Here is a 13,896-nt window from a genome sequence, read left to right as displayed (position 1 = left end):
AGGGACCCTGTGGCAAGAGGCCCCAGAAAGGCAGGTAAGCCTGGGGTTGCTCTTCCAGCTCCTCTTGATCGTGGCTGTGCAAACGAGAATGTGTCTAACACAGCCAAACCTCAGAAGAGTGATACCAAGCCAGCTGGACTCGGTGCCACAGGATTATGGCTAAAGGTTTGTTTAAAGTACCGACTTGTAAATGGTGACCAGCCCGGAGCACTAAACTACTTTGTGAGCCTCCCTGCCTGAGGTCTCAGCCTACCCATTACTAAGTCAAATGAACAATTCTTTTCTTCTTCCTATGAAACATGACGATGCCTTCCTCAAAGGAATCCCTCTGACCACCAGCGATGAGGTTCCTGTTTGCATACATCAGTAGCACTCGGGAGGCAGGGGTTCTCTTGTCTGCACACACCAGCAGCCCTTCATACATCTCATCTTTGAAGACAGCATGCTCATGACTATGTATGAGGTACCTGTTTACCACACCACAGCAAAGTTTCCTGGAGAAACTGCTGAGCATATAGCTGCCTTTAACTGGGACTGATGACTGCCTGCCTACCACAGACATCTTGGCATAGAATATTCCTAAAAAAAGGGCCTGTCGACTTAGTTCATCTCTACACTGGAGAATGAGCTACCTTTTCCTTTCCTTTCCTTTCCTTTCCTTTCCTTTCCTTTCCTTTCCTTTCCTTTCCTTTCCTTTCCTTTCCTTTCCTTTCCTTTCCTTCCTTTCCTTTCCTTTCCTTTCCTTTCCTTTCCTTTCCTTTCCTTTCCTTTCCTTTCCTTTCCTTTCCTTTCCTTTCCTTTCCTTCCCTTCCCTTCCCTTCCCTTCCCTTCCCTTCCCTTCCCTTCCCTTCCCTTCCCTTCCCTTCCCTTCCCTTCCCTTCCCTTCCCTTCCCTTCCCTTCCCTTCCCTTCCCTTCCCTTCCCTTCCCTTCCCTTCCCTTCCCTTCCCTTCCCTCCCTCCCTCCCTCCCTCCCTCCCTCCCTCCCTCCCTCCCTTCCTTCCTTCCTTCTTTCCTTCATTCTCCCCCCACATTTTAGTTTCTTGACACAGTTTCTTTGTATAGCCTTTGATGTACTAGAACTAGCTTTGCTCAAGTGCAGGGATTAAAGGCATGCGCTCTTCTCGCTCATCAAGGTGAGGTGGACTGTATTAAGGAAGAGCCACTGAACTTTTCCATGGCTGTTGTGTTTGCCTCCAGGGAATGCAAAAAATGGTTAATGGTCTGTGCCCAGGACTTAACCACGGATTGCCTCAAATCATCATTCTGTTGGCCTGTCAAACATTTGGTTTTCTTGGTTTGGACCAGCTCATTCAGCAGTGCCATTCCATGTAGGGGTTATTACTATTCTTTAATTATCTTCTGTGTGTTTTGCCTATCTATATACCATATGCACACAAATGCCTGTGGAGGCCAGAAGAGGGCATCAGATCCCCTGGTACTGGAGTTACAGAATGTTGTGAGCCACCATTTGGGTGCTAGGAAATGTACTTGGGTCCTCTGAAAGAGTACCCATCTCTCTAGCCCAGGGGTGATGGTGATTTTAAAGAATGGGTTTATGTTTCTAATTTATTTTTTTTAAAGATTATTTATTATGTATACAGTGTTGTGTCTGCATGTATGCCTGCTGGCCAGAAGAAGGCACCAGATCTCATTACAGATGGTTGTGAGCCACCAAGTAGTTGTTGGGAATTGAACTCGGGACCTTTGGAAGAGCAGCCACTGCTCTTAACCACTGAGCCATCTCTCCAGCCCCCTCTATTTTTATCTGCATGAATGCTTATCATATGGCAAGCTCCTAAAAACTCCGTAGGAGTCAGTCTAGCTTTCTCTGTCCTGCATTTCCTCAGACTCCAGTTAGTTCTGTGCCCATTCTCTGGCTTCCTTTGCACTTGGTTCATTGTTCTGCTGGAGTGTTTACCACTTAGGTGGCTGCCTGGCTCCACATCAGCTGGAAGAAATAAATCCAAATGCTAAGCTTTGTGGTTACCATTACACTGAGAAGCCACTGGCCAGGATAGACTTGCCCTACACTTACAGGGATGGTTTGATCTGATGAGCCATAAAGATTTTCCTAAACAATCAGGGCTCTCACATGCATCTGTGCCGTCATTTTCCCTTTATGCAGAAGTAAATGGGCTTGGTTAGTCATAGCTGATTGTGAGCAAGGTGCTTTACAAATGCGAAGAAAAAACAGTGTACAATTTCCAAAGGCTCTTTGCTTAAAAATCTATTTTGGCAGTTACACACACACACACACACACACACACACACATTCACCCAGTCTCTTCTGTATAAAGTATGCTTTCTTAGTATTTGGGAATCAGTCTGAATAGTCTGAATAGTCCAAAGTGCCCCCCTCTCTCTCTGAGCCCAGAGCAGCCCCACCCGCCCTGGCCTTTGGGGAACTGTACCTGGGAACTGCTCTCCCTCTGACTCCTCCCTAAACTGTTCACTGCGCCTGCTCTCTCGGGCCTCCCTCCAGCGCAGCTTCTGGACTGATGGGTTCCGAAGGCATTTCCGGGCACGACACTTCTTGCGTTGCACAGTCTCTGGGCAGGGTACACCCCCAAACTGAGGTTCCATTTGGATTGTCCGGGTTCGGATCATATGGCCTTTCCCGCATGACTTGTTACATTCAGACCACTGGGACCACTCGCTGAGTTCACAGTCAATGGCTAGCAAGATAGAGACAGTGGGAAACAGAGTAGTTGAGTATATCCCCTTTGACTGTCTCAGTCATGTTGCCAATCAGAAGAATCGGGGATCTAGAAGCAATGGCATTATCTGGAGCAGTAGAGGCAATGCTGTCGGCAGATCATGACCCCATACTCTTCTCATTCTGCCTCTGTGATTAAGGTGATAGGAGGGGACGTCGAAGGTGTTTTTGTAACCTCATGCCTTGCCCTGTGACTTCCTGGAATAATCATGTCAGCTTCTAGTGGCACTGACAAGCCCCCCCCCCCCCCCCCCCCCCCCCCCCGTCTCAAGGAACCTAGATTTCCTCAGGGGAGCCATAGTGTTCTTCAGCGAATGGCCATCCACTACATAGCCTTTGGAGAGAACAAGGTTGCAGGTGACTTGCCTACATGAACCCATGCTTAGGGCTTTCTCAAACCCACACAGCTTTTCTTATTCTGCACCTCAGCTGTCTCCTGCATGTGGTGGTCTGTGTAGAACACAGGAGCCCGAGATGGGAAGTTCTACAAAGGATCAAGTGCAAAAGGTGTTTTAGGGTTTATCATAACAAAGGATCTACCATTCTTACTAAGCAAGCACCTCGCAGTGTGAGGGGAAACAGCATTTTGGTCTGATTTTTCAAGATGTGTCCAAGGAGGCAAATGATTCCACATTCTTCAACTCAGTGTTTTCCGGCCCCTTTCCCTGAAGGAGCTTGTCTGCCAAATGGGGATAATTGTAATTTTGTTAAATTAGGCTATGAGGATTAAATGAGCTATTTGCTCCCAGCAGAACCCTGTGGATGTTCATTTCCTGATCCCCTTGAGTAGACCCTGTGGATATAAACACTTGTATGAATTGGTGACCGTCACCACTAGATGAAGGCTCTAGAGCCCAGTCATTGAGGTAGCTGTGTACTGACTATGGGTAGTAAGAGCCCAAGGCTGCTGAGGCCCATGGGGGCCTGCACCTGCTCGCACTTCGTGCCAGGAGCTGGCTTTGGTCCTCACAGTAGCCTGGGAAGTGTTTTGTTGCTGTATGAACTGGGAAACAGGAATAATAATCAGCGATATTGACTACACAGATTGCAGAGGCAGATGTGGGCAGATGTTTTTGAGAACCTGACTCTTCCCTTCTTACCAGCCTTGTGGAGTGTTGACTTAATGGCCAGCCTCCAGTCACAGGTAAATAAATAAAACACATGGTACTGGGATAGAATTGAAAGGTTACAAAGTTCCTGGTCAGACGAGTTTCTAAGCAGGGTGGGGGAAGACAAGGACTGGCCGGGGGAGGACAAGGACTGGGCAGGGGAGGACAAGGACTGGGCAGGGGAGGACAAGGACTGGGCGGGGGAGGACAAGGACTGGGCGGGGGAGGACAAGGACTGGGCGGGGGAGGACAAGGACTGGCTGGGGGAGGACAAGGACTGGGCAGGGGAGGACAAGGACTGGGCAGGGGAGGACAAGGACTGGGCGGGGGAGGACAAGGACTGGCCGGGGGAGGACAAGGACTGGGCAGGGGAGGACAAGGACTGGGCAGGGGAGGACAAGGACTGGGTAGGGGAGGACAAGGACTGGGCAGGGGAGGACAAGGACTGGGCAGGGGAGGACAAGGACTGGCCGGGGGAGGACAAGGACTGGGCAGGGGAGGACAAGGACTGGCCGGGGGAGGACAAGGACTGGCCGGGGGAGGACAAGGACTGGGCGTGCTACAGCATTAGTATCCGTCTCCTATTTAGTCTTCACGGCCATTCTGTGTGTTTGTGTGTTTTGCAGACAACAATGAAATTGAAGTGTTTCTGCCAACACAGATCCAAATTCTACTCTTTCTCCAAGACAAATTAATCTCACTATAGGATCTTAACAGTCTACAATCTTTGGCGTGCGTGTGTGTGTATGTGTATGCACAAGCATGTCTTAAGAACAAACATGATTTCTGGTGTTTTCTCCATTGTTCTCCGCTGTATTTACTGAGAGAGGGTCTCTTTTTGAACCTACAGGTCACTGATTTGGCTGGTCTAGCTAGCCAGTATGCCTGCTGGGCTTTTCTGTGGGTTCTGGGGTTCCAAAGCCTGGTCCCCACGCTTGTACACAGAGTGATTTATCCACTTAGCTGTCTCCCCGTCTGGTTGTATTAGCACGTAGCTGGCTGGGGGCTCACTGGACCAAGCGAGGGGTGGGCTTCCAGGACCTGGGACTTACGGCATTCTGGCAGCATGCATTTCTCCACCTGCTCCAGTTCCTCGTTACAGTCGCCCAGCTCTGCCAGAGACTTGAGCATCCGCTGGCGGGTCCGCATGCCCTTCCCACAGGTGACGCTGCAGTCGCTCCATTCGGACCAGGGGGACAGCAAGCACGGGATGGTATCTAGGTCAAGAGCCGAGTTTGGCACTGAGAACAGGCACCTTTTGTTGTCTTTGATCTTGGCCCTGTAAAACCCCCACCTGCACTAGCCACTGGGATAGAAGGGAACTGGACCCTAGGTTCAGAGTGAACAGCCTGGAGCAGGAAGTAGCTCTCAGGCAGGAAGTGGCCCAGTTGGTGGTCATGACCTTACACCAGGTGACGGTCAGTGAAGCAGAATGCAAGTTCTCAACAGAGACATCACTGATTTAATGGAGTCACCAAATTTAATTAATAATCTATAGATTTAGTAGGGCCTCACTAGGAACACTCCTCATGGTGCCCTAACAGGAACTGACTTAGTGCTGCAGTTTTGCTTTGTCTGAGCTGAAATCCCTAGAGTGTGTGTGTGTGTTTGTGTGTGTGTGTGTGTGCGCGCGCGCGTGCTTGTGTGCGCATACTCATCCATTTGCACCTAGAGTGGGCATAGTTGTGCCTTATGACACCTAACAAGGCCTTCATAAAACAGAAATTTGCTGGCCATAGTCGCGCACATTTTTAATCTCGGCGTGTGGGAGGTAGAGGCAGTGGCATTTCTGTGACTTCAAGGCAAGCCTGGTCTGCCTAGCCAGTTCCAGACCAGTTAGGGCTTCACAATGAGACTGTCTCAACCCCACAAACAAAAAGCCAGGAATGACTTGGGAGAGTTCAAAGCATGTCCTACCTAAATTTACTATCCCTGTCCATTGCCCCAAGGGAAATGCTTCTAGAGAACGCAGCTGCAGGTGAATTCTATCCAGAAGTCACCAGTGTGTGTAAAACACCTGCAAGGGGCCTGTCTGGATCTAATTGGTGGGATACCCGCACACCTCTGTTCCTCTTGCTCCTGACAGTGCCCTACAAGACCAAACCCTGCTCTCTCTTGGTCCCTATTCATCCACCTAGTCGGGGAGCACTTGGGTGTCTCTTGTCCGTTTGAGGTTCGCTGCCCAAAGCCCTCCCCATACCCACTCACGGCACTCGGGCATCATGCATTTCTCCGCCTGCGACGTCTCAGCCTTGCACATGGAGCCGTCCGCGGGGCTCATCTTGACCATACGGTGGCGCTTCTTCATGCCCATCCCACAGGTGGCGCTGCAGTCATCCCATTCGCCCCACTCAGTCACCAGGCAGCTGCTAGGAGCTGGGGGAGTCCACACAGTTGGAGTTGTGCGGTTTGTGCAGGGGTCCGCCTGCCTGCTTGCCCCACCCACCTAAGGGCACCCCACCCCCCTTCCCCCTGCCCTACTCACAGCACTCCTCATTGACTGTGCACTTCTCTGTCTCTTCCGTGGGCAGTGTGCACACTGAGCCGTCCTCTGGGAACTGCTTCACGTACCTCTCCCGGGACCTCATGCCCATGCCACATGAGATGCTGCAGGGCGACCAGGTGATCCACTCGGACATGGTACAAGTGGAGCCATCTGCAACACACTGAGCATGCTCAGGAGGGGCAGAAAAGAACCTGGGGTTGGCACAGGAGAACTCTGGCTCTGGGAGGAGAGGCGGTTAAGGAGTGGAGCAGGTGCCTCAGGTCCAAGGAGAAGGTCCAGGTCCAGCGATTTAGTACTGCCGTACCTCCTGGGGCCGCCTGCCTGATATAATAGTGGCAGCTTTCCTGTGGAGGAGTCTTAGGCTATACTTAGAGACTTCAGCACCACTATTGGCATTGGCTGCCTAGCTCTTGTACCCCTAAAGGAGCCTCAGGGCTGACAGTGAATTTCTTCTCCCTGTCTCCTTGTAGGCTTGTCTATAGCAGGGTTTGTTCTTCTCCATGGTGCTCTGTTTGAGGCCCACATGGCTAGCAATGACCCCTGTGGGAGCAAAGCCCCGAGAGGCAGGCCAGGCTACTGCCAGGAAAAGCTGGGAAATGGTGTGCAGGAGATTGTACTGTTTTAGCTAGCCCCTGCTTGGAATTGCTTTTCTTTGTGCGAGGCACCATTCCAGCCTGAATGGCCCTGCCACAGAATAAGTATAGCCTGTCTAGTCTAGCCCTCCTCAGAATAAGAATAGGAAACAGCATAGGCCTGTACAGGCAGAAAGAGTCACGCAGAAGCAGGTAGCTGCCCTTTGCCCTTGGCCCCGCAATCACCGTCCTGCAATCTCCAAAGCTATGTGTAGTGACGTAGGTTTTGCAGACTTGCAGAAAGCAAGCCTGACCTTTGAGCAGTTTCCAGCGGAGAAAGTGAGCAATGAGCTGAAGGCCCCTATGTGAAACAAGCGCACTGCGCTCCACGTAAGGCTCAGGTCGGGTTTGGAAGAGGGGCCAGGAATAACAATTACTTAAAAGCATTTGAGAGCCCAGCAATCTCAGCACTCCAGTGGTGGAGGCAAGGGCATCATGAGTTCCTGACCCACATGGAGCTACAGAGTGAGCTCTAGACTGGTTTGGGCTATATGGTGAGGCCCACTGCTCTATCCTAAGAATTGGATGGCCTGGAGAAGGGACCTTCTTCCTTTGGAGCAGTGACCCCTCACCTCCAGTGGCCCTTCACCTCTAGTGACCCCCCATTCCCTCTGATATTTCCTATGCACCAATTCTTTTCAGATTAGCTGACAGAGTACGATTGTGAGATTAGACACAAGCCAATGAGGAAGACACAGCCGTCACCTGAGTTGGAATAAAAACTAAATGAACCTCCTGTCCGCGTGTTCCCTCTTCCTGAACACACCCTCTGGAGCAAGAGTAAAGCTTGCCATTGTCCAGACCCTTCAGTCAGAATGGTGGTCTCTTTCTTTTGTGACCCCAAACTTAATTCTAACAGTATCTTGTGGTGATTGGGGGTATTGGGGAGACTTTAGGAAGTGGGGTCTAGCTAGAGAAAGTAGATCACTCTTCTACCACCATATTTTACTGGGGTGCCATGAAGTACATGAGATCAATCAACTGCTGACTAAATCCTCTGACTCCGACAAATTCCTGACAGGCATTTTGGTCTAGGTGACATTCAAGTAACGCATGAAGGAAGAAGGGTGAGTCTCGGAAATTTGTTATATGCTGGGCTGTGTGTTCAGAGACCTCAAGATACTGTAGGAGGCCCTTGCTCTGGTTGGAGCAATGGAGATGAATGACCATGATGCCTCTCTGGGAACATAGCGAAAGGGACCCATGTTGCTAGGCGGGCCTCTCTTCCCAGTCTTCTCCGGCTGGCCTAGCCTTACCTTACCTTCATCGCTGCAGCCAGGGCCCATGCAGGGCTGAAAGTCCTGCGTGTCAGGGCAGGGGACACTGAGGTCCAGCTGCGCCTTCAGCATGCGTTGCCGCATTCTCTTGCCCTTTTCACAGGTGGAAGAGCTGCAGGCCGACCACGGAGACCAGTTGGAGTAGATGCAGGTTTCCGGGGTGTCATCTGCAAAGAGTGTTTGACATGTTCTCCCTGGGAGCCTGTGGGAGTCATGGCTGCTCTCTGCATAAAGGCTTATCTGTGTGTTCTAGGGACAGAAGCAGATGTTTTGTTCCCTTGATGTTCCAGGGGCTGGAGAGATGGCTCAGCAATTAAGAGCACTATCTGCCCTTCCAGAGGACCCGGGTTCAATTCCCACATGGCAGGTCACAACTGTCAGCAACTGCAGTTTCAGGGGATCTGACACCCTCACACAGACATGCACGTAGGCAAAACACCAATACACATAAATAATTTTTTTAAAAAAAATTCCTGCTGGTAAATATCTAATGACAAGGGACTCCTCTCTTCCTGTAAGATCCTTCTGTACCTGTGTATCTTCCCAACACCACCTGCCCTTGGCAGGCATTGTTTCCAAGCAGGTGGGCATTTCATGGGCAGTTTTGAGAAGCTCACACATCTTTCCATTGGCTCCACCCACAAGTGTCAGTTCCCCAGGCACTTGCCCTGTGCTGGCATCCTAAGAACCTCACTTAACTGGGCCTGTTGATTCTCATTTTCTCGGAGGCAGCATTTGTTATGATACCCATTTCATAGTGGAGGGAAGAGAGATGAGAAGGTTAGCTTCTTGTCAGGGTTACAGATTCATGAAGTCAAGGTTCTGTGAGGAAATTAAAAACCAAGTCTCTGCCTTTCTCTCCTGACTGTCAAACCTGGACTTTGTCCTTGATGATAGGGAGATGGACTTGTCTCCGCCTGACAAGCAGCAAAGCAGACAGCAGTCTGGATACTGCGAAACCCACCAAATGCCGTCTCCATGGCCGTCATAGAGAACTAATGTTAATACTTGCTCCAATGTCACTCCTCCACCAATTGTCTTATATTAGTACCTAATGTTGGCCTTGGATTTTAGTCTTTTCTTTGGCTATGATACTGGAAATAGGGACCAGGGATTGGTACATGCTAAGCACATGCTTAGACACCGGAGTTCCCCTGCCTCCAGGCATCCTGATTATTTCAGAGATGGGAACGCTGTGTCAGTTTATGTTGCCACCTGTGACAGAAGAGAACAGCGTACCTTCATCCTTCTCTTCTGGAGCCAGGTCAGCTACAATATCATCCACATTGTCCGGTACAATGTTGCATTGTTCTCCCTGCCAAAGAAATGGAGAGTAGACAGTCAAGAAAAGAGAATGTTCAAGGGAGAGCTGGAATACCTAATTCTAATGTTTCCTTGGCACAAAACCCACGTGATAGTGGAGTTCTGGGCTAACAGAACTTATAGCTTAAGTGAAAAGAAATGCAAAAAAAAAAAAGCATTGACTAAACAGATATCCTGACTATGGCAGACATTAGCAACTGATTGTAGAACTTAGGATAAACTAATCTGCTTGGATCAAATCATTCATTTGAACCCGGCTTCACTCTAAAAGATAATTTTCATGCTTGAGACCTCAGGTGGCCCAGAAATCCCATATCCAGAGCTGCTAGGAAGCAGAGACTCCAGTGGTTCTAGAAAGGTGTACAGGAACAATGGCCCTCCTCACGGTACCTTCCGGGCGATTCTCTCGATGACGACTCTGGCCACTTGTGTGATGGACCCACCTTCTGGGTCATAGAAAGGACTCTGAGGATGGTCCAGACTGGTCAGGGGTCGGATTTTTTCCTGAGGAATTGTGGGCTTGTTTGGTGACTGCAGGAATAAAACAGACAGCGTGAGAAATACAATGGGAAAACCTCAGAGTAATGTGTTTATTGAGATCAGAACAAAAACTCTACTAGGACTTTTGGGGATTAAATAGAGCATGCTCTGGTTGGAATGTAAGAAGTGTAACGAGGGCTGGAGAGATGGCTCAGCGGTTAAGAGCACTGCTGTTCTTTCAGGGGTCCTGAGTTCAATTCCAAGCCGTCCCACGGTGGCTCACAACCATCTGTCGCGGGATCTGGTGCCCTCTTCTGGTGTAAAGGTGTACATGTAGCCAGAGCACTTGCACGCGTAAAACAAATCTTAAAAAAGGTATATTCATGGAATTCGACTTGTATAGACCCTGTGCTTGGAAATCCATAACCCTATCTCCCTATCTTAGAAGCTTCTACGCACACCAGAAGTTTGCGGCCAGCTGGAAGAGCCAAGTGCCAAAGAGGTCATCCAAGCTTAGAAGTGGCTGAGCCAGCTTGACCTGGATCCAAGGCTTTTTCTGCTGGACCAGGCAGCGGACTGTTCTCGTGTCTGGTCAGATGTGAGTCACGCTGTGCCTGGTGACTACTCAGCTCTGTCATTGCTGTGAGAAGGCAGCCCCAGATTACAGATAGAATGTTGAGTGTGGCAGGCAGCAAGCTCCAGGATCCACATGTTTCTCCCTCCCCAGCACTAGGATCACCAACATGAGCCACCCTGCCTGACTTTGTAACCTACATTCTGGGGAACTGACTCCTTCCTGCTTGCCTAGCAAGAATGTCACTGAAGTAGCTGACTGCCTGTCCCTCTCTTACTGGTTTTCTGATGGTTCCAGACTTTAAAAATACCTTTTAAAAAGATTTATTTATTTTACATGTTAAAGTTTTATTTTGTTTTTTGCCTGCATACTTGTATGCATACCACCTGTGCGCCTGGTACCCATGGATGGATGTTAGAAGAGGGGTTTAGATCCTCCGGAACTGGAGTTAAAGATGCTTGTTAGCTGCCTTGCAGGGGCTGGGAACTGAACTTGTCCTCTCTCTCCCTTTTTTTTTTAAATGTATTTATTATATATACAATGTTCTGTCTGCATGCATGCCTGAAGAGGGCACCAGACCTCATTACAGATGGTTGTGAGCCACCATGTGGTTGCTGGGAATTGAACTCAGGACCTCTGGAAGAGCAGGAAGTGATCTTAACCGCTGAACCATCTCTCCAGCTCCTGAACTTGTCCTCCTAACAACAATGAGTGCTCTTAACAACCTAGCCCCCTCCTTGGCCTTGTGATGGCTCCAGACTTTAATGCAGTTGGTACACAGAACAATGCTGGCCACAAGGGACTTCTAGGACATAGCTGAGTTACACCCTAGACACCTAGATTAGGGCAGAGTAGAAGAGGTTGCTAAGGAGTTCTGCCTTCTGCTGTGGGCACACACCTACCTCATAGGTCACCCCGCTGTCAGTGCCAGCGTCCCAGGGAATCAGGTCCTGCACCACCTTCTGGACCCAGCCACACTCCTTGGTGCACAGATCTTCTGCAGACAGGCCCACGTTCCAATCGGGACTAGGGCCCATCATGGTCAAGAAGGACATTAAGTGGCGTGTCCTGTCCACTGAGAATTCAGCTGAGGGTGCTGCTCTCCTAGAAAACCAAATACAGAGGCTATTACATTTGGGATGAGCTGTGCACATACTTGGGAGTCGTGTGGCTTGGCCATTGTTAGAAACTGAGAGGGACAGAGAGGGAAGAGACTCCTCAGGCATCCGTGGTTTATGCCTCCCACTGTCCATTTTTTTAAAAATATTTATTTATTTATTATGTATACAATATTCTGTCTGTATGCCTGAAGGCCGGAAGAGGGCGCCAGACCTCTTTACAGATGATTGTGAGCCACCATGTGGTTGCTGGGAATTGAACTCAGGACCTTTGGAAGAGCAGGCAATGCTCTTAACCACTGAGCCATCTCTCCAGCCCCCCCCCCCCACTGTCCATTTTTGAACACCTCTGTAGAATTTCCAACTATGATTTATTTGCTTAGCTGTGGACTGATGCATCTCTCACTGCACTGTAAAGCTCTGGGAAATCAGGTGTGTGTGTCTAGGATGTGAGATGAACTTTGCAAACAGTAACTATTCCACGGTCCTAAGACATACCTTCATTTCATCTTTACATCAGAACTAAAGCAAGGAATATTGATTCTGATTCTGACTTCTTCAAGAGAGTTATAGAATTTGTCCAAAGTCACAACATTAAGGGGCAGGACAGAATGAAGACAATGATCCACACAAACATGAGTTCAAGGTCAATGTTCTTTCCACTATCAGTTCCTAAAGTCTTCTCCTTCCCATTCAGTTGAGATCTCCAGAGTACCAAAGGTCTTCCATGCCTTCTGCCTCTGTTTACCATAAGAGATCACCCAAGGCAAGGACCTGCACCATCTGGTTGCCCTGGTTACCAGTTGAGTTGGAGAGCTAGAAACCTTTGGCTAAACATTTCAGCTACTGGAAACAATGTCTCCAGACTCCAGCTACCATGTGCAGCTCTTCAGCCTCATCTCTCTAGGTTGCAAGATCTCAAGAGAGGCTGCATTGTAAGAGACGATGGAGGGGGCTCAGGAAGAGAGTGTGGAGGAAGAGTCCCATTCTCTTAGCACATTCTAGGTGACAGATCCATCCTATTCCATTTTCCCTTCATTAGTCATGCTAAGGGCAGAATTATGACCCTGTTTTTGTTTGAGAGGCAATGTACGTGTATTGGGATGAATGAGCTTGGGTAGCAGGGGCCAAGACTTAAAGGTAGTTTGGCATAACTCTGCAGCCTTAGGCCGCTAGCTGTGGGGAATCCTTGGCTAGTCGTCAACTGATCTGTTCATTCCATCTGGTAGCTGGTCAGCCCTTGCTGTTTGAGAGACCCTGTGGCTTCTGCTGAGATCTGCGCTTCTGCCTACCCTCACCCAGCCTAGAGAGTGATGGTTCCAGACCCAATGGGTCCCCCTCATTTAGATCATTGGCCCTTGGCAGACAAATGGAACCAACCAACAAGCAGAGGGGAGGAAAGCTTAGGTGTGTGTCTTGACAGCATCCCATGGAGCGGTGTGTCCTTCTCCATGTCTGAGCATCAAAATCATTTTCCAAATATTTTTATTTGTGTTTTATGTATGTGCACATATATGTGGATGCTAGTACCTTGCCATGTCAGAGGTCTTCCTCTATCATTCTCCATCTTATTGTTTGAGATAGCATCTCTCTTTCAACCCAAGGCTAAACTCGCTGTCCAGTGAGCTTCCAGGACCCACCGGTTCCTGTTTCCCCAGTGCCAGGGTCATATGCACACACAGCCATGCTCAGTTTTTTGTGAGATCCGGAAGGCCTGAACTCAAGTCCCCTTGCTTGTACAGCATCTCTCTGGCCCCGGCTTCCACACCTTTAAAATGGGGATCACATGTCTGTGTCAGAGGTTACAGGGAGTAACCAGCTCTCCTGCATAGTTTGCCCAGTCCAGTGCTTGGCACCTCTGCTATGATTATAATCCACAGGTTTAACATCTTTGCTCTGAAAACCCCAAAGCTGGAATACTCCAGACTCCACAGCAGCTTGGGTGCTGACACAATCCCACAAATAGAAAATTCCGTATCATGAAATAGTTGCATACACAAGATTCTTAGAAAATTTGTAATATAACCAGCCAATGACTCCCATCTAAATGTCCATCACCAGAGGAATGGGTAACTTTTATACATACACAATAGAATTTTATTCAGCCGCGACATGTGCAGGAAAATGCTTAAAGCCAGAAAGCATTACGTTAAACAAAACA

General features: G+C 49.2%; 1 protein-coding gene across 1 annotated transcript in view; it reads right to left on the bottom strand.

The window, feature by feature from the left end:
• Positions 1–13,896, bottom strand: part of Spon1 (spondin 1) — a 308,671-nt gene that overhangs the window by 1,884 nt on the left and 292,891 nt on the right. The window contains exons 8-15 of the mRNA XM_075971948.1: positions 11,520–11,721; positions 9,954–10,094; positions 9,480–9,555; positions 8,225–8,407; positions 6,311–6,481; positions 6,034–6,201; positions 4,878–5,042; positions 2,412–2,675 (exon numbers count right to left, since the gene is read on the bottom strand). Coding sequence (XP_075828063.1) covers positions 2,412–2,675; positions 4,878–5,042; positions 6,034–6,201; positions 6,311–6,481; positions 8,225–8,407; positions 9,480–9,555; positions 9,954–10,094; positions 11,520–11,721 — 1,370 coding nt within the window. The remainder of the gene's footprint in view (positions 1–2,411; positions 2,676–4,877; positions 5,043–6,033; positions 6,202–6,310; positions 6,482–8,224; positions 8,408–9,479; positions 9,556–9,953; positions 10,095–11,519; positions 11,722–13,896) is intronic.

Source organism: Microtus pennsylvanicus, chromosome 5, assembly GCF_037038515.1.
Source record: "Microtus pennsylvanicus isolate mMicPen1 chromosome 5, mMicPen1.hap1, whole genome shotgun sequence".
NCBI lineage: Eukaryota > Metazoa > Chordata > Mammalia > Rodentia > Cricetidae > Microtus > Microtus pennsylvanicus.
This window is presented reverse-complemented; position numbering and strand designations above follow the sequence as displayed.